Here is a 25,046-nt window from a genome sequence, read left to right on the forward strand (position 1 = left end):
CCAGCCGTCACAGAAGCTCCCCTGCACGGCTGGCGGGACCAGCGCTCCCGGAAGGATGGGCACTGCAGTGGCCAGAGGCCTCGGAAGTTGCTTCCTGGGCGAATCCTCACTCTGCAGTGGAGAGTGCAGCCACTTGAAACGTCGGGGATCCGACCTGCCAAGGAGTTTCGTATCTGCATAGGTGATGTGACATCTGCGAAAATTTTCCGTAAAGACTGTATGACAGCTGAAAGCAGAACTCCCACAGGAAGATGAGTTCAATGGACAAACGTGAGCGTACCGTCAAGCAGGTCCACTTACTCAGTCCCTATCAGCTAATCCAACGGCTAAGGACAGCGTGATACGATGACTTAAACTATTTCAAATCCGTCTTTGCAAATACCAAACATGCGTTTTTATTTCACAATAGGTCTTTCGTTTTACTCATTATACCCTTATCAGTTGTGGCATTTTTATAATGTTTCTGCTTACATCCGGCTGTGTGTATCCCACCATCTGACACTGCTATTCTTGACGTGCAGAAGTACATGTCTCCTGACGTAAAACTTGACAAAATGACGCTTCACTATTGCATAAAAATGTTTGTTTACTTGGCTCTGAAGCATTCGCTCGGTCTCGCTTCGTGATTGGTTGGTGCAGGTCTCTCGTTTGGCAGTGGAAATTATCATACAGAAATTGTTGGCCGTAAAACGTTGTCCTAAGATCAGTGTTGCGTACATCGATTCGATGCATCTGTGTCAGGTACATGTTGTGATGAGAATGGAGCCCTCAGAATCGGGTATGAGACAATTTTTTCCTGATTAATCTACGACTGCATTCCCTATAGCCCATTAACGATGGAAAGTTTCCATACTGACAGATACAATGCAGAACAATCAGTACTCCCTCTACTTCTTCAAGTATGGTCCTTGGTTATCACTGTTACTTGACGACGACGTAGTCAATTAAAGCATGAAGCTGCATGATAATGAGTTCCGTGTGATGTCTGGGTCCCCAGTTTGACCGAAAAACTGTCCCTCCCATCAGACATGTGGTGCCATGGTGCTAAGGCTGGCAAATCATTTCCACGCTACGTACACCAGCACGCTGTTCTGCTTGGAGCTACAGTACCACACCTACTCCACTGACAAGCTGGGACTCAGAATCCGTGCCGTGATGAAAATCATCATTTCTACGCCCCAGATGGAGGATGTACGTGCACACTGACAATGATCTGAATAATCATTATACGGAGATTTGGTTGGGGAAGAATTTCGGGAAAGGGCTATTTTTAACGTAATGGAGCCGTTCATTCCATAAGGCAGCGAAAGAACGGATTTAAATGCAAAAAAGGAAGTGGACAAACAATATGCACTGAAACAAGCTGTAAAGAAAATTTCGAAACTTCTGGACAGTTGCGAATGTACTATACAGCTATAATGATACAATACGGACTGCCATATTCAGTTTAGGAGCAAGTGCGTTGCAACACTAAGTGGCAAATCAACAGAGGACGCAATAAATACTCGCCACATGGAGCTGGAGTGTCGACAAGCGGGGCAGACCGCTGCCACGGACAGCAATCGTCGACAATTAGGGTACAGAGGCAGGGTCAATGTGATATAGGCGGCTTTGGCCTGTAGTGCTGGAGCCATTACTGAAGGTATCATGCGAGTCCAGTAATGAAGTGGGTTGGAGGAATTTAGAAATGACCGACTGTAAATGGCGATACGTGAACTACAGAAGAGACACGAAATGGTGCGCTGCCTGGACTAGGAGGGCGGTACCGAAGTTCCACCACTGCCGCTGGAGCTCTGTGAACCCCTCCCCTCATGCGTCTTTGGTTATCGCCTTTGTACTGACATCCAACAGAAGGTAAACACGCTGGGTCGTATGAATAAACAAGACGACGTTCTCTGGAGAAGATTCTCCGAGCAAAAGGACATTCTCTGAGAAAGCTCTTACGAGCAAAACATTCGAAGCCATAATCTGTGACGAGAGGGTTCCTTTTCCTCACTACCTCTGCTCCCTGCTGAGTTCTCGGTGTGTGTGGTCTGCCGTGTCCGGCACAGAGAGCACGCGCAGTGTCACGTGTCATTCAGCTCGCTCAAACGGGCGACATGTCTGGAACCGGCACCAGTGTGTTCAGGCAGAGTTGCACTGCGTTTCATTTTGTTTATTTTATGTGCGGCAACAAATTATTAAGACAACTACGTACAGCTTACGAAAATGCATTTTCTTGAGATGTTACCGAATTTACAACATGGGGAAAACTTTTCAGTTATAGAAGTTAGGCGAACATTATGCGAACGATATCTTAAGATTACATGACTTTTTATCTACTCCAAGCCGGAACTCTGTCAGAGTTCTCTAACACGAGATAATTTTGGTTACCATGGTGAACATCTGGAAGTGTCAGTTGTTTGGTGTAGGCCTACACCGAAGTTTTCTCGTACGTTAGTCTGAAATCTTAGGTCTACTAAAAAGTAGCAAGAACGTTTTAATTTTAACTTCTTTTGAAGGTCGTCCCCTCTTCTTTGGTGATTTTCTGGAGGGAAGTTCACCAGGCAAGTAATTGTGAAACCCATATAAACTTCTACAGTGTCTCTGTTCAGCATTTTGTTGGGCTACATATATCTTTCATTGCCTTCGAAGCAGCATGAATTCTGCCATTACTGTCAAAAAGTATGTAAAACTTAACCTTAACAGAACTTACTCAGCTCAAAGAATGCTAAAGAGATCGTTTCAGTGTTTTCCGATAGTGAGAAGCTCCTCTAGTTTTATTCATACGTAATCGGAGATCATTCTTTGTCTTAAGCAACATCCCTCACCTTTTTACTCACGTTGAGCATGTTCTCGGGTGCAGTATATTCTCTGACTCGTTTTACTCATGTCAATCTCAAAACGTCCTCTCAAACTTTCCATTACGAAGTATATCCTAGGTTTTATTGACACGCCCCACTATACTTCGCCAGCACCTCAGCTCTCACCTGGACTCTCCCAGTGGTGCTTCGCCTATCATCTCCAACCCTTCCTCGTCGTCTTCACTGCTTCACCACTCACAGAGAGCCGTAGTCTGGCAGCTCCTTCGCCACTGCCTCCGTCAAATGCTCCACCACCGTCGCCGCCACCTGCGCCACCGTCGACTCCCTCTCCAGCAGCGTCGCTGCCTCTGTCGCCAACACCGTCGCCAGCCCCAAACCGCGGCCCGCCCCATCGCCCCCACCACTGCCGGAGCCAGAAGTTCCAACCACATCCACCACCACTGTAGCATCGTCACCGCCGTCATAAACTCCTGTCAATGCCCTTATCTACACGCAACTGGGGCCACCTATTACACCACAACCCTCATGCATGCAGTCATAAGACCAAACAAATGAAATATAATAGATAAAACCTCACGATTCCAAATGAAATCAAGCCAAAAGTGTTTTCACTAAATTTACGAACATGAAACCAATAATTCCTCTCAACTATCGTCCTTTGTATCTACATCTACATACATAATCCGCAAGCCACCGTGCGGTGCGTGGCGGAGGGTACTAGTCGTTTCCTTTCCTGTTCCGCTCGCTGACAGAGCGAGGGACAGACGCCTGTCTATATGCCTCCTTAGGAGCCGTAATTCCTCGTATCTTGTCTTCGTGGTCCCTACCAGAAATGTATGCTGGCGTCATTAGGATCGTTCTGCAGCCAGGTTCTCTACACTTTCTCAGTTGTTTTCTTCGAAATGAGTGTCTTCTTCCCTGCTGAGCTCCAGAAGCATATACGTAACACTTGCATGCTGATCGAACCTCCGGTAAGAAATCTACCTGCTCCCCCTGAATTGTTTCGATGCCTTCTTTCAATCCAACCTGGTGCAGATCCCAAGCACTCGAGCAATGCTGAACAAGAAGTCGCTCTGGCGTCCTATACGGGGTCTCCCTCACACACGAACCACAGTTTCACAAAACTCTCCCAATAAACCGATGTCGACCGTTCCCCTTCCCTACCAGAATCCTCACACGTTTCATCTCGCTTCGCAACATTACGCCCAGATATTTAAACGAAGTGACTGAGGACACTTCGAACTGAGATATGTTCAAGGATTCTGCAGCAAACAAGTGTTAGGGATATTGGTCTGCAATTTTGTGGGTCCGTTCTTTTACCTTTCTTATACACTAGAGCCACTTGCACTTTTTTCCACTCGCTTCGTTCTTAGCGCTGATCGCAAGATTCGCGGTAAATGCAAGCTAAGTAAGGGGCCAGTGCCGCACACTACTCTGTGTAAAACCAAACTGGCATTCCACCCAGGCATTGCCACTTATTTATTTTCAGCTGTTTCAGCTGCTCCTCTACGCCAGCGGTACTCATTACTATGATTTCCATACGGGACTCTGTGCGACGGTCAAACGACGGCACGTTTGTACCATTCTCCTGCGGGAACGATTTCTTAAACGAGGAATTTTTAACTTCGGCTCTCCTTTTGGAATATTCTACCGCCAAAGCAGAATGGTCAACGTGTGACTGAATATAAGCGTTGGATCCGCTTAACGATTATGCAGAGGACCAAAACTTTTTCCGGTTCTCCGGTGGTAGCTGTTGTATGCTTCGCGCACAGATCTTTTCACAGACGCACGAACTACAAATCTTGCTGTCCTCATTTGCGCGTTCTCTTTTGAACCGAGAATGTAACAGCCTTTCGTTCCTCAGCATTTTCCGAATTTTGTTATTAAAGCACGATGAGTCTTTTCCGCCCTTGATCCACTTAGTAGGCGCATACTTTTCCCGATCACGATTTACAATCTCTTTAAACTTTAGCCATAATTCCTCTATGGCCATAATTCTGGAATTAAATGATTGTATTTTATTGTCTAAGTGAGACGCGGACAACTGCATATCAACTCTCCTAGCGTTCTCGACTGATTTACTGACTTTCGTAACCATAGTCGCTATGATAACATCATGATCACTAATCCCCATCTCTATGCTGACGCCATCGATAAGGTCCTGCCTGTTTGTGCTGGCTGCCGAACTAGGTGCTCAACACGGTTTTCGGAAAACGTGTTCAAAAGTCCTTCACAAGACTGTCTGTCTGCACGACCTACAGTGAATCCATAGACGTCCCAGTCTGTACTCGGTAGGTTAAGGTCACCGCCAGCTAGTGTCACGTGATCTGCTTTGAATGGCTCCACATCTGTCCCAGCGGAGTCAGGTGGGTGGTAAAAACATCCAACAACTGATATGGTTTCACCTAGTCCTGTTTTGTGCTACCACGTAACTTCACTATTGCACTCAAATTCAACCTCAGTAAAGAGAATATTTTTTGTCAACTGCAATGAACACTTCCCCTCCTACGGCGTCGAATATGTCTTTCCGATAAACATTCCAAGACTCGCTAAATATCTCAGAGTTTTTTCACTTTGGGTCTTAGCCAGCTCTCAATTCAAGAATAATTTGGGGCTGAGAACGTTCATGGAGGAGAGTAAATTTGGGAACTATATTACAAATACTTCGACAGTTGACTGATAAAAGTTTCAGAGTCGAACTAACTTTACTCTGAAAGCTATCTGATTTCCCTAAATGTGTACCAACTGGCGAGTGTTCATGAGAGTACCTCAAACTACTGGCTAGCCTGAAACCCCCCATGTACTCTCCACAAGTACTCTGCTATCCGATTAGCTGCTTCCTTTGTGTGCTGCACTCCTGTCTTGAAATCACTGTTACCTTCATTCCCACTGCCTGACACAATATCGATAGTTTTATTCCGACACACTATCTGCATGTGTCCGTATACAGTGAACCAGTAACCCACTCACAGTTCTGATGACAGATGTGGAGTAGCAAACCAAAAATCCCCACACAATAAATATTGTGGAGTAACAATACCGTTCCTCAAAAATAGCTCCAGTTGGCTACAAATCATGTTTAATCATCCTGCATCATACTTTATCCTGAGTGTGTATTTTACCACTCTGACCGTGATCTGTGCTACTGCCTGTCTCTGTCATCATCCTATAGCACATAATTTCGTTCCTCACACTAACCACTGCCTCTCCACAGCTGTTTACCCACATCAATTATCATGATGAACTTAACTGTGGATGTCGGTTGATCACCTTCGTTTCAAAAGACCCAGTCCATTTCCCAGACACACTCATCCCAAAGTGGTTCCCCTACCGACATCTTCAGATATAACTGCAGAAGTCTTTCATCTAATTGGTACCAATCACGACTGAGTCTAATTGTCCATCCTAATCCACGTCTTCCACCTCCATAGCTATCCCACAATAAGCCACCTACAATAATCCAACAACACCGCCACAAGACCTGGGGTGCCTGCTGGGAGCTTGCCCATTCCCACATAGGAAGCCACCTGGTCACCCTCCATAGTGCCAACATATCTCCTACACTACACCATTCCACGGCCCCATATGTCAACCACTCGAGAGACTATTCCGCTTTCCTCCCGCTCGCAACCTCCAGTATTTACGCTCTATGCTACGGTCTGATTTAAACACAACAAACACAGGACAAAATATAAGAACGATGGCCATCCGCTTCCTGCCCTCATCGCTGCTTGGATTTTTCCTCCATCTATTGAGATGAACATGACTTGTGGCCTCTTTTCCTCACCGACTGGATGCCAGTATCTGGACTAGAGTCGCTACTGCATGGTATTACCGTAATTTCTCCCGAAGTGTTTTTTTTCTTTTGTCCCGAATAAGACGAGGACACGCTCACTTTTCGTGTCAGGTTCCACATCATTGTTTCCACAAATTATGAAAACTTCGGAAGTATCTGTAACCATCAATACTTTCTCTAGTAAATGCAGTAACATCGTTTTTTGTGTCAGTTCTCTCCGCTGGTCTGTTACGTAATACGTGGCACATTTAAGACACAATGCGAATCAAAAAATCGAAGGCTAAACGGAGTCAAAAACCTTTGTAAATCACGAAGTTTCTGTAACCAAGTCCTTCACTACTGTCTATTAGTGCTAGTTCTTTAGTCCATTTTGAATTAAATGATCCCTGTGTTTTCTATAACTTTAATGAATACTTCCATGGATAAAAGTGAGATATACTCCAATAAACCATAGTGAGTACGACAGACATTTGAGTGTACACTGGTTTATACCTGAGTATCAAGTGCCCTGGCCTGTCCTTGTCTTCTTCCACCTCGTAGTGCTCCACCTGTTTGCTGGCTAATTGCATGTCATGTACCCATCCGGTTAATTTCGTGCGCAGCATGTCTTTCACACGTTTCATGTCCTTAATCCAACCGTGGAGTTGCTGATCACCTGCGTTGTTACCCTGAGACACACAGAAAATAGTTCAAATTACTTTCATAACATCCACAAGCAGCAGCCTGTCTTAGTATACAGTTACATGTAGCACTATTACATGACACTGAAATTAGTGCCAGCGCATGAGTGTAGTACATTCAGTTTTGTACAGGCATAAAAACATTACTGCACAGCAGATGCCTAGTGGGGTTTTATTAAATAAATACATTTCTCAAACTGTGACATCAGATAAGAGAGGTGCAGATATTTCTTGGTAGTTGACATTACAGACGTCTGAATGTACGAATGTATACTCCCGTGACGATGTATCCAACTGAAATGTTCTGGAGCTGCCAGCAGCGTCGAGTTCCTACGTGTAAAGCCACATGGCGTGGCTGGAACTCTGAGGAGATTGTATTCAAACTTTTGAACGATTTTCGAAAATAGAATGGCCACACTGTTGACAAATCCGTCAAAATCTTACTCGTTGCCAACGCTGTGAGAAACCTGAACACATGTTATGACCTTCTACAAACGCAACGATAGACATCAGCCGCTCCATATCTGACACATTGTCTGAGTTAATTGTGCACACACGAAATGTCTGTTTGACTCAAAATTTTGTAGCGTTTGTCTGTTGCCTGGCTGATCACTTCTGCCGAAAATTTGCGTTTGTTGCTCGTCATCTAACACGATGTCGTCTGTATCTGAACACGTCTCGAATATTGCAGATTTGAAGGAATGTATTGACTGTCCGAGTGTTAAGATCATTTTTTCTGGACCATTTTCGGGTACGAAGTTCACATTTATGTCACATATTAAGGTCTATGCTCCTTTGGCGTTGTACAAATTGTAGGCTTCTAAGTCAATGCAGTAAAGATATGGCCATTTAATTACACATTTTCATACTTGAAAAATCACTCACAAAAATCTATAAGGTGCTCCCTGTTGATTTACAATCATGACATTTTGGAAGAAGCCAGATTTCACAGTGCAAATAAAGGAAAAAATCTTAAAACCCATAATTGGTAACTGTATAACTCTAGAAAAAACTTTTCGTATTATTTTTTATCAGTGTGTCTATTTGTCTGTGCATCTGTTGGGAATATTTTTCTCTGGACCAGTATCATGTTCAAATTATGTCACATACAAAGGTATATGGACCCTTGGCGGCGTAAAAACTGTAAGCTTATAACTGACTCCAGTCAACAGATATGGCTCTTTATGTATCGTGTTTTGATAATCGAAAACTCACTCATCGAAACCTATAGGGTGCCCTCCATTGACTTGGAATCATGAGATTTGGCAACAACTAAGTTTTCCGGTACAAGTAAAGCAAAAAATGTGAAACTTGTTAACCTCTGTTTTCCTTTCTTCTATCTACCCTAGCATCACACAGTATGTTGTTCTGGAAGGTGAGTGCTCACCACAGACGTGGGTGCCGTCGGGAGAGTCTGAGGGAAGTGGGACAGAACTGCTCTTGTTCTCTGTATTGAGATAGGGAAAGAGCATATTTATTGTGTTAAGGACATACACAGCATACACCACCTAAGAACAATGTAGTTCATAGTAATTCTTCAAAGCAACGACTGTCAGTCTGAATGCCTGCAGTTCTTCACATTTGCAAAGATCTCGGGTGTCCGTTGTGCTCTCGAACAGTAGCATCTGATAAACAGTGTACACACCTGACCACCAAACGGACCTACTGTACACAGCTAGGCTCGTAGCACTCAAGTATCGCAGTGGCGCATTAACCTGTGCCGCAAGCACACCACTGACCCTGCTGTCAGCTGTCCATTGCATCAGATAGCTTGTGTCGTGTTCATGGTGAGGTGTGTTGCTGTATACAGTGCTCAAGGAGTAATCAAAGATGAAATGTGCAAGCACTGCGACGAACGGATTTTGAGCCCTATGTCTGCTTGTGTCAATCCAGTATCGTTCACAGCGCTGTACTGTCCAACTTCATACAGTTTGTATTGTTTGTGGATGAGGCCTCATTCATCCGTGATGTTTTCAAAAGCCAAACAGGCAGATCTAGAATGAGGACAACACCCACGCCACCCATATCGGAGGCCAACAGCAAAGATTCTCAGTCAAGGTATTTTAGGGCATTATCCAAGATCATTCCACTTTGATGTTAATGTTCGCAAGCACCAAGCACCTGAAGAATACTCACACTCATTGTAGGACTGGAAAGGGGGGGTCCTCTCTGATGGCCATTGCGATCGCTGGATCTTACAACCCTAGACCTCATTCTCTGAGGTTATGTACAAAACACCTGTAGATACAGCTGAACACCTGCTTGCCAGGGTCCAAGCTGCCCGCCTCCTGGTACAACATTGTTGCTCAAGGGCGAGGCCTCCACGACGAGTGCGGCCGCTTCGTGTTTAAAGATGATTAAAGGTGCAGCTGTTGTCACACGCATCGACTCAGTCTGTGTTTCGACAAGTTCCTACACAGTTGTCACTTCTGCCCAGCTGCTCAGAACAATGAAGTGTGACATGTCTTGGAAGACAGTAGCGTGATTGACTCGATTCCACTATCGCAGTAGCAGCCACGATACAGGAGTGACCTGTGAGGATATGCTGACATCACTCCGAAACTGTGATCACAGAGAGAGCGTCATGCAGTCAAAGGTCGTGAGATGGTGGTATGAATGTGGGATATTTTCAAGAACACTGCCATGCTGAAATTGAAATCATTCAACTGTATGTCAGTCAGACACCTTAAGCAAGTGCATGGTGCTGGAGAGAAAAATGGATTTACTTGTGTTGCAGATATGTGCAAATATTATTTTCTTAATAAAATTTTTGTACTTGTTTAGATACTCCCGAGCTCATTTTTTACAGTTCTTTTGTCAGCTATGTTTATTTACCAGGTGACATCTACTCTCTTTTGGGAGAACTGTCGAGATGATTTCCCAAGTTTCCACAATGTGTCTCTCAAAACGTAGCCGATCAGCAGCTACTTGCAGCCAGCATATTCCATTTCGCGCATTTCTGTCACAGCACAATCCCACTCGTTTAATATGTGGAAGTTCTTTTCTTACGAGAAATAAACCCGTTTGTACTGCCTTGCGTCCACGCTTGGTAAGTAATGAGAGCAGTTGCAAGTTGAGAGGAGCATGTTCAAATGTGTACCAACACGCTGGGCACTGTCGCACTGCGCTATGTGTAAGTAATGTTAGTGGGGAGAGGAGAAGCGTGATGGATTGCGACTTGAATTGCTGATCAGCGCACGCTGCGTGGCTGAAGGGTTTTGTAAACAGCACCGCGGAGGGCGACCCGAGTCTCTCTCTCTCTCTCCGACTGCCAGCCAGCCCTGATATCGGAGTCAAGCGTTCGTGCGGTATCCGTGACGACGATGGTGACTGCAGTCATGGCCACGCACGTTGGATAACAATGACGCCGCCGCACTGTTGTCACTGTTTACGGACGACGGTGTGATGTCATTCATCATGGTCACCTTGGCTGAGGATGAAAGCAACTATACATATTTTATACAGTGTTTTTGTTTATACACTACTGGCCATTAAAATTGCCACACCACGAAGATGACGTGCTACAGACGCGAAATGTAACCGACAGGAAGAAGATGCTGTGATATGCAAATGATTAGCTTTTCAGAGCATTCACACAATGTTGGCGCCGGTGGCGACACCTACAACGTGCTGACATGAGGAAAGTTTCCAACCGATTTCTCATACACAAACACCAGTTGGCCGGCGTTGCCCGGTGAAGCGGTGTTATGATCCCTCGTGTAAGGAGGAGAAATGCGCACCATCACGTTTCCGACTTTGATAAAGGTCTGATTGTAGCCTATCGCGATTGCGGTTTATCGTATCGCGACATTGCTGCTCGCGTTGGTCGAGATCCAATGACTGTTAGCAGAATATGAAATTGGTGGGTTCAGGAAGGTAATACGGAACGCCGTGCTGTATCCCAACGGTCTCGTATCACTAGCAGTCGAGATGACAGGCATCTTATCCGTATGGCTGTAATGGATCGTGCAGCCATGTCCAGATGGGGACGTTTGCAAGACAACAATCATCTGCACGAACAGTTCGACGACGGTTGCAGCAGCGTGGACTATCAGCTTGGAGACAGTGGCTGCGGTTACCCTTGACGCTGCATCACAGACAGGAGCACCTGCTATGGTGTAGTCAACGACGAACGTGGGTCCACGAATGGCAAAACGTCATTTTTTCGGATGAATCCAGGGTCTGTTTACAGCATCACGATGGTCGCATTCGTGTTTGACGACATCGCGGTGAACGCACATTGGAAGCGCGTATTCTTCATCGCCATACTGGCGTATCACCCGGTGTGATGGTATTGGGTGCCATTGGTTACACGTCTCGGTCATCTCTTGTTCGCATTGACGGCACTTTGAACAGTCGACGTTACATTGCAGATGTCTTACGACCCGTGGCTCTACCTTCATTCGATCCCTGCGAAATCCTACATTTCAGCAAGACAATTCCTGACCGCATGTTGCAGGTCCTGTACGGGCCTTTCTGGATACAGAAAATGTTCGACTGCTGCCCTGGCCAGCACATTCTCCAGATCTCTCACCAATTGAAAACGTCTGGTCAATGGTGGCCGTGCAACTGGCTCGTCACAATACGCCAGTCACTACTCTTGATGAACTGTGGTATCGTGTTGAGGCTGCCTGGGCAGCTGTACCTGTACACGCCATCAAAGCTCTGTTTGACTCAATGCCCAGACGTATCAAGGCCGTTATTACGGCCAGAGGTGGTTGTTCCGGGAACTGATTTCTCAGGATCTACGCACCGAAATTCCATGAAAATGTAATCACTGTCAGTTCTAGAATAATATATTTGTCCAATGAATACCCGTTTATCATCTGAATTTCTTCTTGGTGTAGCAATTTTAATGGCTAGTAGTATAAGTGATTCTTATGGGTTCTACTTCTTTTCTAGGTGTAAGCAGGCGTTACTCGCTGTGGGATCTGAACCCAGCAGCTGATAATGATGATGACGATGATGATGATCTCGGGGGAATGACTTCGATTGTTCAGAGGCAGATATCGCTTATTCTACAGTATTAAATTTTTTGTTTGTTATTTTTGAGATGCTCTAGTTTGTAGATGTTCTCAATGCGAATATCGGTGTTTTGACACGACCACCAGCTACTAGTTCTTTTGCACCTGTGTTTTCGTTTGGGTTTGTCCATATTCTTTCAGACATATTCCCCTGCCGACGTCACACACCTCCTCCAATACCCATGCTGGATATGCCCTTAATAACAAACATGCCCACTGATGATGAGTTGCTGGAAGTGTATTCCAGTAATGAACACAACAACAGTTTTCCTTGTAAGTACTCAGGATTTATTATTATTATTATACGAATACGGATGTTTATTTCTCCTTCCTTAGATACTTGTCAACTGCGTCTCTTTCTCCTTCTTGTGTGCAGAGTTATTAGGAGTTCGACGTGTTGTTGAGGGGAAGAGCATTATCCAAGTTAGGGGGAGAGCTGTCGTGACATCATGGGGTGAGTCGATACCAGGGTGGTCATACTGAGTCACTTTTCTGAGGTGCAGGAAAGGGAGTCCTGTAAGACACTCAGCTGTATGCTCTGCCTTGATTTATGTTCATAAGATTTTGATCAATTTATTGTGGGGTCCAGTTACATCTCTCTTCAAAAGTATATACTGCTAACAAAAAGCATGTCCTAATGCCCAGAATCATGATGAGAGGAATATAAATTGATTTCCATGGTTGCTTCTCACTAGTGATAGAAATTAACCAAAAAATACAGGGCATACAGATACACAACAAACACCAGATGTCCACTGACGTTCTAATTTCTCGTTTATGGCCGAATTTAGGAAAGGCATAAGAAGAAGACAAACATTAACACGCTGTGTGGCACATCGACAAAGAAGTCGAGCGTAAATTAGGTGGTCCCCCCTTCTTGTCCATATTAGCCGAGAAACATCCAAAAAGTGTAGACCTGCTGCTGATCTCTGAAGACGATAAGCAACACAGCGTTTGGATAAAATGCATGTCCCACCTACGTTCCTCTGAAATGAAAACAAAAAAGGTGCAAGATATTTTTGCTTTAGAAGTCTCAAGTCGTTTACCATGAGCATGTATCTTGAAAGACACCTGATTGACTGCTAGAGCCAGGAAACAATAGGTGTGGAAATGCTTATCAAGGATAAACGGTTCTCGAAGTTTAAGAATGCCTCTCACCAACACTTCTGTCCCTTCGTCGTTTACGTCGATTTAGAGCGCCTCCTAGCTGCTGTGGTACAGTGTGAACGTGGCGCCTCTGCCTCCCGTATCACTGTCACAAAATGATGCATACGATATGTGGCTACCCATCAAGTTCTGTGCACTAAAATTAAAATCTTATGACAAGGGAGTAGTGAGAGATGGCTGCTCACTGAACTTGAAAGTCTTGTCCGGGATGTTTATAACATTTATAGTGAAAACGTCCTCATGACCAACGTGAAGGAGAATGATGCACTGTACAAGCAGGCAGCTGATCGTTATACCTGGGGACTGTGACTGGACAGAGGTGAGGAAGCTCCCTGTAGAGACTGTTGCCACGTAACGGGGAAGTCCCAGAGTGCAGCTGACAACCCATGTAACTTTAAGTACCAACTGCCACAGCACACAGCCATCTTTTCCACAATTTAAGTGAGCATGATGCCCACTTTCTAGTTCAGCACTTTGACGAGTCTGGGTTATAGGATGATAAGATCAGTGTGATTGCTGACACCGCTGACAAATACATGCCGCTTCAAAGAGGATCACACCACTTCCTGGATTCACAACGCTTCATGCTCACGTCTCTTTAGAAATTTGCTGAACCAACGCGTCCTGGAGATATTCTTAGCAAAGAGAGCCACTTAAATCGATGATGTAGAGTTTCAAGAGTTTCAACTTGTGACGGAGAATGGGTCTTCCCATACGAATATCTGTCCGCAGCTCGTGGTCGTGCGGTAGCGTTCTCGCTTCCCGCGCCCGGGTTCCCGGGTTCGATTCCCGGCGGGGTCAGGGATTTTCTCTGCCTCGTGATGACTGGGAGTGTGTGATGTCCTTAGGTTAGTTAGGTTTAAGTAGTTCTAAGTTCTAGGGGACTGATGACCATAGATGTTAAGTCCCATAGTGCTCAGAGCCATTTGAACCATACGAATATCTGGATTCTCTAGTAAACTAAGAGGCATTTCCATAATGAATGGAAGGAACGGGCACTTGGTGAATAAACAGCAGGACTTCGGCATCTCTGATTTATCAGAACGTGTAAATTGATGAACACCAATGTATATCTACCCGCCAACATCTTCGAGACGTTCTGTAGCATATGGCTGAGATTTCGTGGGATGCCATGTTAAGAAAGACACAAGCCAGCAGCGAATTCTTGACCAACGTTGAGATGCATGTCTTCCTGGAACATGCGGTCCACGAGTGACTTTGCCAATGTGTGCGCAGGTATGCCAAGGCAAATAACTTGCAAATAGTCGAGGGGGAGTACAGGTTGTCTGATGATTTCAGTTTCATCCTGTACCTGGATGTAAACTGTCTCTAAAGGTAAACCATGCAACAAAGTCTCCCTTTTCAAGGGCTCTTATGGATGTCCAAAGGGGAAATCACCGGACTGAGGAAAGAGATCAAATATGTGGCTGCTGATGCTGTTGAGGGATGTGTCCTAGAGGTAGAGCTGGACTATCCCACAAGTCTGCATGACAGACACGGTGATTTGCACAGCCTGAAAGACTTTCACGTTCAGGGACTTCAGCAGGTGCCTCCTCTAGGGCATTGGCGCTGCACCACAAATGCTTATCAGGAGACCTTTCCATTGAGGTTATATACTTAGGTATATACTGCAGTTCCAACTGGAAGCAGGGGTGTCCTACCACGATCACAAGTGGTTCATCGGGGGGCATAGGTGTGGAAATCTGCTGCACCCAGACTATTTACTGATGTGTCTGGGTGGGTTTATTTGTTAGTGTGGAATAGTTCGATGAACTGTTTGTCACAGTTCTGACTGCATGTTTGAGATTATGAATGTTTCATTGCACACTGCGTGCATCCATGTGTGTGTGTGTGTGTGTGTGTGTGTGTGAGAGAGAGAGAGAGAGAGAGAGAGAGAGAGAGAGAGAGAGAGAGAGAAAGAGAAAGAGAGAGTATATATTTCGTGTGGAACATGTACAATATGCATCCGTGTAAAGAAAGTATTTTATATGTTCATGGTGCGTGTGTGTGTGAGTGTGTGTGTGTGTGTGTGTGTGTGTGTGTGTGTGTGTGTGTGTGTTTGTGTGTGTGTGTGTGTGTGTGTCTGTGTGTGTATTGTTTTTGAGCTGCCATTGCTGTTGCTCTTCTAAGTATGTACACACTGAAAACTTCTCTCTCTCTCTCTGAGTTACTAATAAGCGTTTAATAGACATTGGAAATTAAAAAATTACCTTATTCACAAAAGAATGTGTATATTGTAATGAATCAATTACGAAATAACAAAACTGCTACGTATATCACAAATACGAGAAAAAATGGAAATTAAAAAGCTTTCAGTTGTTTTCACAATACAGTTGTTCTTCTTTTTCATATTTTTTAAATGAAATACCTCTTTTATCAGTTTTATATTGATGGCAGGAGCCAGAGAAAAAAGAAATCCTTTTCGAATACAATATTTTTTAAATTTACATACATACATACATGGCCGACCGGTTCTAGACGGGATCGCGATTTTTCGCCTCCAATTCGTATTTGCGTTAGTAGAGCTTTGCGGATGTGCGTCAGGAATACGGCACACGTTTACGTGTGTGTGTGTGTGGGACGTGCGTCACGTCCTCGCTGTGACAGCATGCAGTTAGCGGTCAGCGGGCAGCTAACATCCCGTTTGCGGTCTGAGCCGCTTCCCACTTCCGACAGCCCGGCTGTGGGCGTCACAGCAACACAGGGCGAGGGAGGCCAGCGAGCGACACGGGCCGAGTCCACACAGTAGGGAGCCCGGCGTACGGACCGACCCAAAATCACTGTAGTGGTGACACGTGGCTGCTGTCGACTCCTGCCCGTACGTCGATAAGCAGTATAGAAAACGAAAAATAAAATTCAGAATTTCCCTCGTTGTGCAGGAGCAGTGAATTGGAAGGTGGTGCACACTTTTGAATCGGCACCTTCCAATACGTTGAATCCGTCGTCCTTGCCATGGTGCCACTGCGCTTGCTGCCATCTAGACATAATCTATGCCGGCCGGTGTGGCCGACCGGTTCTAAGCGCTTCAGTCTGGAACCGCGCGACTGCTACGGTCGCAGGTTCGAATCCTGCCTCTCGCATGGATGTGTGTGATGTCCTTAGGTTAGTTAGGTTTAAGTAGTTCTAAGTTCTAGGGGACTGATGACCTCAGAAGTCCCATAGTGCTCAGAGCCATTTGAACTATTCTGACCATACATACATACATATTTGTACACCGTATTATGTGAGAGCCCAGTTACCAGGAGCACAGGGTCAAAATCGTAAGCTGCGTCGTTACCTGGGCCACAGCACGCCCTGCCGTACTACTCTGCAGGGCTGCAGTGAAGAACCACGAGAGGAATTATCTCGAATACGAATACCTCAAGACTGCTGCAGCTGTCTGAAGACTTAAGTTTCATTCAGCAAGCAAAGTGTGTCTTTAAATCGAAACTATCTGTACAACATTGGTTTCACGGAATAACTTTTCGCAATTACACTTTTCCTAAGCAGGTGCAGTGTATGATCAACGAAATGTAGCTGCACCGCAAATGTAATAAAGAAGCCGTCCTTTGTACATTCTCGCAAGCTGTGAGGTACTAACTCTACGAAATATTGGATACGTATCAGGTAAATTGCCTTTGCCGCAGTGAAATGCTTGGATGATGGTAACGAAAACAAGATGCAATGACAGGACATGATACGATGTCGCCAGAAACCATTCTTAAATACGGAACCCGCTACTATCAATCTCTGAAATTACCATCCAGCAAACACCCGTAATATTTATAGAAAAAAGATTTAATCTACCCAGAACCTTTTCAGTTCACTAAAACAGGTATCGCCTACTTCTCTTCTCAAAGGATCCAAAATGAGGCTCACACGATATGTAGGGACTGGTACGTTGCTACATACGCCACAAAAAGTTACACAAAGACACAGATCATACTGCGTCCTTTTGCTTTCCATGTATACTATTGTCAGAATCCAAACAGTCATAATGCGCAGTGGCCATTCTATGTGTTAAGGTTGGGTTGTTTGGTGAAGGAGACCAGACAGCGAGGTCATCGGTCTCATCGGATTAGGTAAGGATGGGGAAGGAAGTCGGCCGTGCCCTAAATCAGAATGGCCGGACACGGGATTGAACCGTCGTCCTCCCGAATGCGAGTCCAGTGTATGTGTTAAGACCACATAGCTTTTATTCTTGGTAGTGGGAAAATCACTGGTGGTAGTGTTCATAAATCATAGACAGAGAATTCAGACTCGATAATGGTTCGAGTTAGGCCACGAGACACGTGCAGAAAGGCTAACGACTGAGATGAATGCTCTCAGAAAGCAGCATCCGGTTTCAGGCTAGTCTGGCACAGATTTTCATTGGCCTTGACGCATTCACCAGATATTCCGCTTGTGACTGTAGTAGCACAGTGCCTTTAACAAAGCCACTCGCTGACGCAACACGCGCTAACTGGTGGACCTCAACTGCAGGTTTTCGTTATTGACGCGCGTCCTCTGTGGCTGCGGCGGCTGGGGCATTGCCGTGTCACACGGACAGTGCTGGCTGGCAGTGGTGAGCACAGGGGGCCGCCAATGGCGTCGAGCCACAAGTGTCAGCTGCGCTATCGTCTTGTCATGGAGTCGTGGGAAATGGTCACGTGAATGTTAATGTGGGAAGAGTATGAGCAGTTGTAACGAACTGTATAAATTATGTGGTATGTATACAGGTTAATAAGGAGATTTGAAGTTGACGAACCTCCATGTTGAGAGAAGTAATTTTATAGGCCTTCCATATGGAGTAGAGATTCTTAGGAAGAGAAGATGCTGATGGAGACTTGAAATGCCACACTGAGACTCTAGACCACTCTCCACTAAATATGAAGCTAACATGCTTCAGCTTGTAAAGCAGGATTGGGTGCAAAGTTATCTCAATCTGTAAAAGAAGTAGCTAGCAGATACGAGAAAAGAAAGATACAGACGATTTTCTTCGATCTCTAACCATTCCGAGCTTAGTCTCCCTGTATCATAGCCCCAAAAGGCTCACAGAAGTAGAGGTTGGTTCAGAATTCTTCCAGATGGTTAGTATTAGAACTGGAGAGCCAAAGATAGCTACAGTGTGAAGAAGGTAAACTGGGAAACACTCTCCAAGAACTGACCAGGTGGTGTGTGTCATTTTCTCACACCCTGTACGTATAATACAGTTTATAAGAGGAGGAAAAAATCCACTTACCATACGTTCGAATGCGATGGGAACCAACAGCTGTGGGGCGTGCGTCGCACCGAGTGAGAGCAGCTGCGCCACGTCCAGCCAGTACCTGGAGAGGCGTTCCCGGAAAACAGCCGCCTGGGCCTGCAGTTCTGCACAAGACGGGAGACGACGGACTGGTGAACAAGCCAGTGGATCAGACTTATGTAGGAAGCACAGCTTTCACTTTCTGCACCCACAAAGCGTATGCAGGTAGGATTTACATTTTGAAACTAGATCAATATACAATGTCAGTAATCGTATGAGTTACAGCATGAACACCTTGACCGGACGTTACAAAGCTCATATTTCAGCGACAAATTTAAAGAGCACATCAAGAAAAGAGAGAGGAGTACCACCATCTAACGTAGATCCAGTAATAAAAATTAACCTAAGGGTAGAAGTATCAAAATACCTGAAGAAGTGGAAATATACAACTATTTAAAAACTCACCCACACAGCTTGCCCAACAATAAGACAGCTTTAAGAAATAAGAGATCTTGAGATAAATTCGAGTCAGTTTTATGTGCTAATAATAGAAAGTAACATTAATGAGGATGTATAGTTTGGCTATTTGACTTTGACATACTGACAAGCATAGGACGTAACGATTTGCACAGGATCGTGTCTATGCTGGTTTTATAATATGAGTAATCTTTACGACGTTTCCCGTGAGTTGTATGATATGTATGGAAATGAGGAAGAATTATGTCCACTCATACTCGTTTTTATAATTAGGGTGTATTTATTTTAACATAGGTAATATGTTTTAATAATTCAGTAAAAAAATGAATAAGGTGTTTTGCGAACGTAGCTGAAAAAGCCACTCTCGGCCTAAACGTTCTAAGGTCCATGGAAATGTATGACTACATTTGTACTGGTACAGTACCTTACATATTAACAGTACATTTTACAATTACATGGTGATATACATAATGTTCTGTAATTCGTGACAAGTATCCCATCACATGTTTTTATCTCACTTTTTGTACTCCTTTTTATTTTTATTTGTCCAGTGGATCAATTCATGTACGAAAGTTGTTGTGAATGTGATTTATGCCTTTGTGATGTTAATATGGTACAAAGAATACATATGTAAAATGATATATATATATATGATTACTACTGCCATGGTTTCATGAGCAGTCAAGCTACTGTAAGCCTTTGACGATGGATACCATATGTACTATTACGCACTATCACAATAAAGAAGTGTCTTATGTTATTTCATTACATCAAATGATTGTATCGTAAACAGAATGGCAAATTCCGTTAACGAATGTAAACACGATGTTAAGATACTCTGACGTAAAACCTTTACTGTGGGATGTATAATCACTGCTAAGAACAAAGAAGAAACGACTTGTGAATTTGTTCCCCACCAACCGCCTCAGTTGTCATATGAACTACATGAACAGTGATTTGAGGGGATTCATGTTAGTGAAGTTAACATCAGTAACAATAAATTTACCTTATGGCATAACTATGATCCTTACGCTCATCTAAAGTTGATGTGCACTCGGAATTAGGAGGCTCAACCTACAGAGATAACAGTGAGATATACAAACGTGAGAAGATTCGTCAATTTTGACACCTCCAGTGGCCCAATGCAAGTGATGTTCTGTGTTTAGCATTTGTTGTAATATAACTGCCTCATGTATGGGATGATAGTGGCGTTCTATACATGCCATCTGCCCTTCACTTTTCGGTTATTGCTGTATACCTGTATAATGTGCATAGGATTGAAAATGTAGTCGTGAAAACAAATAATGTTACAGTTAATGGCAGATACGACGTCTTTAAGAAAAATACTGCATTATTTTTCGCATTTCGTCCTTATGCGAGCTTATTTTCAGTACAGAAAAGACACTGCTAAAGATGCAGAATGATGTGTGTACACGATGTTTATTGCGTTCCTAATGCTATTGGAATTATTCAGCGGCAAATCGCAAAAGAGAAAGCCAAGGAACGTGCATCTTTACGACTTTGTAAAAAAAACGAACTTCGGCATGAGGGACTTGAGAGCATCGTACTGACACATTACACTGGCATCTGGCTGTAGGGCAACGACTGCAGAATGTATAGCCACGGTTTGGGGTGGAGACAACAGTGTGCTGAGAAGTTCACCAGCCATCACAGACAGACCGGTGTAACCTGGGTTGAGATCTGTGGCTACCACTGACACCACACCACAAGCAGCACAGTGTAGGGCGTTCTGTGGTGTTCAGCGGCGGGAGTCGCTTTTGCCTGTGGCGGTCAGGTCGACGCTGCTCTGTCCTCAGGTGGCCTCGTGAGACTTCACGGGAAGCAGCGGCCGTCGAGATGCCTACCTCCCCAGCCCACAGAAACAAACAGGGGTTAGGAAGACTCGCGATCAAATCATGTGGAAGGCATATGGAACAGTTCTTCGGAATTTCGAAAATTCTTGAGAAATTTGGAAGCCAAATTATTATTCAAATTGGTTCTCGAGATAAACAATCAGTATCTCTGGAAAATATCATTCACATAGTTCCGTATGTTGCAAGGGCACATAAGTGCGAGGACATCCGCACAATTACCAAAAGAGCTCTCACACTCAAGTTGCTGACAAGAGTATGTCTATAAGAGGAAAAAGAAGATTGAGGAAGTGCTAGATTACGATCAATTTGGTTTTAGGAAAGCTAAAGGCATCAGAGAAGGACTTCTGAGTTGGCGATTGATGATTAAATCCAGACTTAAGGAGAAATCTAGAATCGTCTGTAGGATTTGTAGTTAGATAAAAATCCTACGATAATTTAAAATGATGCAGGATTTCCGAAACTCTCGGGAAAATGGGTGTAACCTCTAGCAAAAGAAGGGTTACGTGCAATGTGTACATCAAATAAGAGGATAAAATAGGAAGACCAATAACAGCTCAAATTAGGAAAGGTGAAAGACATACATGTAATCGCCCCTACCATTCAAACTGTACATCGGAGAAGGAATGAGAGGTTCAGAAATGGAATTAAAATTCGTGTTGAAAGGCTATCAATGACAGGAATAGCTGATGTCATTGCTGTTCTCAGTGGAAGGGAGAGGTAACTGTAGGAAGTGCTGAATAGAATGAACAATCTAATGTGTACACTCTATGAATTAACACTAAACCGAAGAAAGACTAAATTAATGAAGTCTAGCAGAAATGGGATCAGTGTTCAACTTAAGGTCAGAACTGTAGACGAGGATCTAGACCAACTGAAAGAATTCTGCTATCTTGAGAATAAAGTAACTCATAATGGGTAAGTTAAAGAGAACATAAAAAGTAGAGAAGAACACTCAAAGAGGATGTTCCTGGCCGTACGAAGTCAACTAACATCAAATGTCAGTTTTGTAACAACGAAAACAAACGATTATTGATAAAATTATTTAATAGGCTAAATAAAAGAATCTACTCACGAAGCAGCGGAAGAACACACATGAAAGGCGTGATAGCCAAGCTCTCGGAACCAGTGGCTCCTCCTTCAGGCAGAAGGGTTGAAGAGAAAAGAAGAAGGGTGAAGGAAAAGGACTGAAGAGGTCTAGGAAAAGGGGTAGATTTTGGGAAAGTCACCCAGAACAGCGGGTCAGGGAGTCTTACCGTACAAGATGAGAAGGAAAAGCTGATTGTTGAGGACTGCATCGGACGGGATTTGGAAACCTGAGAGCTTAAAGGTGGAACACAGCGTAACATGCAAGACAGAGATTACTGCTAAAACAGTGATCACAAGTTAATAAGAGTGTGTCCTCCTATCACCACCTATAATAGCCCTGTAACTGGCAAAACATATTCTATCAAAGGGAGAGCCAGCTGCGAAACGACACAAGTCATATCCCAGCTATTATAACACTGTTCAGCCTTCTACATAGGCATGACTACCATCAGATTATCAGTTAGGATGAATGGGTATAGGGTGAGGGTATACACTGCCAACTCACAATATCCTGTGGCAGAGCGTGCTCTACAGCATGACATTCGTGACCTCGGCGCCTGTTTCACCATCTGGATTCTTCCCCCAGACACCAGTTTCCCAGAACTCTGTAGGTGGGAACTACCTCTACAACATGTCCTTGGTGCTCGCCACACAGCTTTTTATCACTGTAACTACTCTTTGCATCATTCCGTTTCAGTTCCCTGCATCTTTCATTGTCTTTCCCATCTATTTTTCACCGCCCCATCCCACCTCTGTTATGTACAAGGCACTTAGTTTCTCACTCTTTATAACTTGTGATAAATGTCTTAGCAGTAATCTCTGTCGTACATATCACCTCGTCTTCCACCTTTAAGCTCTTAGGTTTTCAGTCCGCAGGTCGTGGTCGCGCGGTAGCGTTCTCGCTTCCCGCGCCCGGGTTCCGGGGTTCGATTCCCGGCGGGGTCAGGGATTTTCTCTGCCTCGTGATGACTGGGTGTTGTGTGCTGTCCTTAGGTTGGTTAGGTTTAAGTAGTTCTAAGTTCTAGGGGACTGGTGACCATAGATGTTAAGTCCCATAGTGCTGAGAGCCATTTGAACCATCTTAGGTTTTCAAATCTCGTCCGATGCAGTCCCCAACAATTAGTCTTCCCTTCTTATCTCGTACAGTAAGTCTCCCCTGACCTGCGGTTCTGGGTGACTTTCCCAAAATCTACCCCTTTTCCTAGACCTCTCCAGTCCTTTTCCTTCACCCTTCTTCCTTCCCTTTTAACCCTCCTACCTAAAGAAGGAGCCACTGGCCAGAAAGCTTGTCTATCACAACAGTCTTTTATGTGTGTGCTCTGCTGCCGCTTGGTGAGTAGTTTTTTTTTTTTTTTTTTGTTTATCTATCCAATTAAATGTCGGTTTTAGTTGGAGGACGAGTAACTCATAGTGTAAGTTTGGAGCACAGTATTGTAAGAAAGTGAATCATGGACAGTGGGAAAACCGGGACAGAAGAGAACTGAAGCGTTTGATATGTGGTGCTAGAGAAGAACGTCGAAAATTAGATTGACTGATAAGAAAAGAAATGATGAGGTTCTCAGCAGAATCGGTGAAGAATGGAACATACCAAATACTTTGGTAGGACGGTGGGACAGCATTTTGCTCTTGGTCATGCAACCTTATTGTTTCCTCTTGGTTCTTGTACGTATTACCCGTCTTTCTTTTCAACTTACTCTTATTTTGCTCAGTATTTCGAACATTTTGCAGAATTTTACATTTGCGGATGCTTTTCCTTTCAGGGCCTATGAATTTGTCCATTTTATTTTCCAAGTTTTGCTTCCCTCATCAGTTACAATGTCAGACGTGCCGCTCTCTTGTGCTATTAGCCTTCTGACAGTCAAAATGATCGTCATCTATCACATCCTCTATTATCTTTTACATTCCTCTGTATATATTATTCCTGTCGACAAGTTCCATACATGAGGTGTTATGGTGATTGTGCGATAGGCGCCGGCCGCTGGTGGCCGAGCGGTTCTGGGCGCTTCAGTCTGGAACCGCGCGACCGCTACGGTCGCAGGTTCGAATCCTGCCTCGGGCATGGATGTGTGTGATGTCCTTAGGTTAGTTAGGTTTAAATAGTTCTAAGTTCTAGGGGACTGATGACCTGAGATGTTAAGTCCCATAGTGCTCAGAGTCATTTGAACCATTTTTTGCGATAGGCCTCGCAAGTATCTGCTTATATCTTCAGGATTGTATCTAATGGTATAGCGCCATTCTCGTATATTCTAGACGCCAACTTCAGTAGTTCTTGGTTGACACTTTCGCCAATGATTTCGGAAACTCCGAACGTATGTTACCTATCGCTTCTGCCTTCCAAAGATGTGTTAAGCTCTGACTCTTATGTAGGATCTCCAGTGTCTTCCGTTGTGATTCTCATTTCTTCTTCTGTCAAGTCATCAGACGGGTCTTTCCCTTCGTAGATGCCTTAAGTTTACTCTCTCCACCTACCTGCACTCTCCTCTGCATTTGACAGTGGAATTCCCAATGCTCTCTTAAAGATGACGTCCTCACTTTTAATTACGTCAAATGTTCTTTTGAGTAATCTGTACAATGAATAAATCTTTCAGACGACCATGTGTTATAATTTCTCTTCACATTTTTCCAACAGCCATTTCGCTTTGGTTTCACATCTACCCCTAGTTACTTCGTTCCCAAGTGACTTATACTGCTGTATTCCTGTGTTCCTCTGAACGTTTTTGCACTGTCTACATTTACCGATCAGTTGCAGTGTTTTTTCTGTTTGCCAAGGTTTCTTTTCCGTTAGCTCCTTATTATCTTTGTTTGATATATGGAACATAAAATCCCGTCTGAGGCCTGCGATCATTTTTATGTTAATAATTGGCCACCGATGCTGTACAATCGCATGAGATGTTCAATTGAATCTTTTATTAGAACATGTTATGCATTTCGGGAT

General features: G+C 44.2%; 1 protein-coding gene across 1 annotated transcript in view; it reads right to left on the reverse strand.

Annotated features, from left to right (window-relative positions):
- The window catches only part of LOC126108267 (uncharacterized), an 87,571-nt gene that overhangs the window by 16,128 nt on the left and 46,397 nt on the right, over positions 1-25,046 (reverse strand). The window contains exons 4-5 of the mRNA XM_049913494.1: positions 18,672-18,823; positions 7,093-7,268 (exon numbers count right to left, since the gene is read on the reverse strand). Coding sequence (XP_049769451.1) covers positions 7,093-7,268; positions 18,672-18,823 — 328 coding nt within the window. The remainder of the gene's footprint in view (positions 1-7,092; positions 7,269-18,671; positions 18,824-25,046) is intronic.

This window comes from Schistocerca cancellata, chromosome 11 (genome assembly GCF_023864275.1).
Source record: "Schistocerca cancellata isolate TAMUIC-IGC-003103 chromosome 11, iqSchCanc2.1, whole genome shotgun sequence".
Lineage (NCBI taxonomy): Eukaryota > Metazoa > Arthropoda > Insecta > Orthoptera > Acrididae > Schistocerca > Schistocerca cancellata.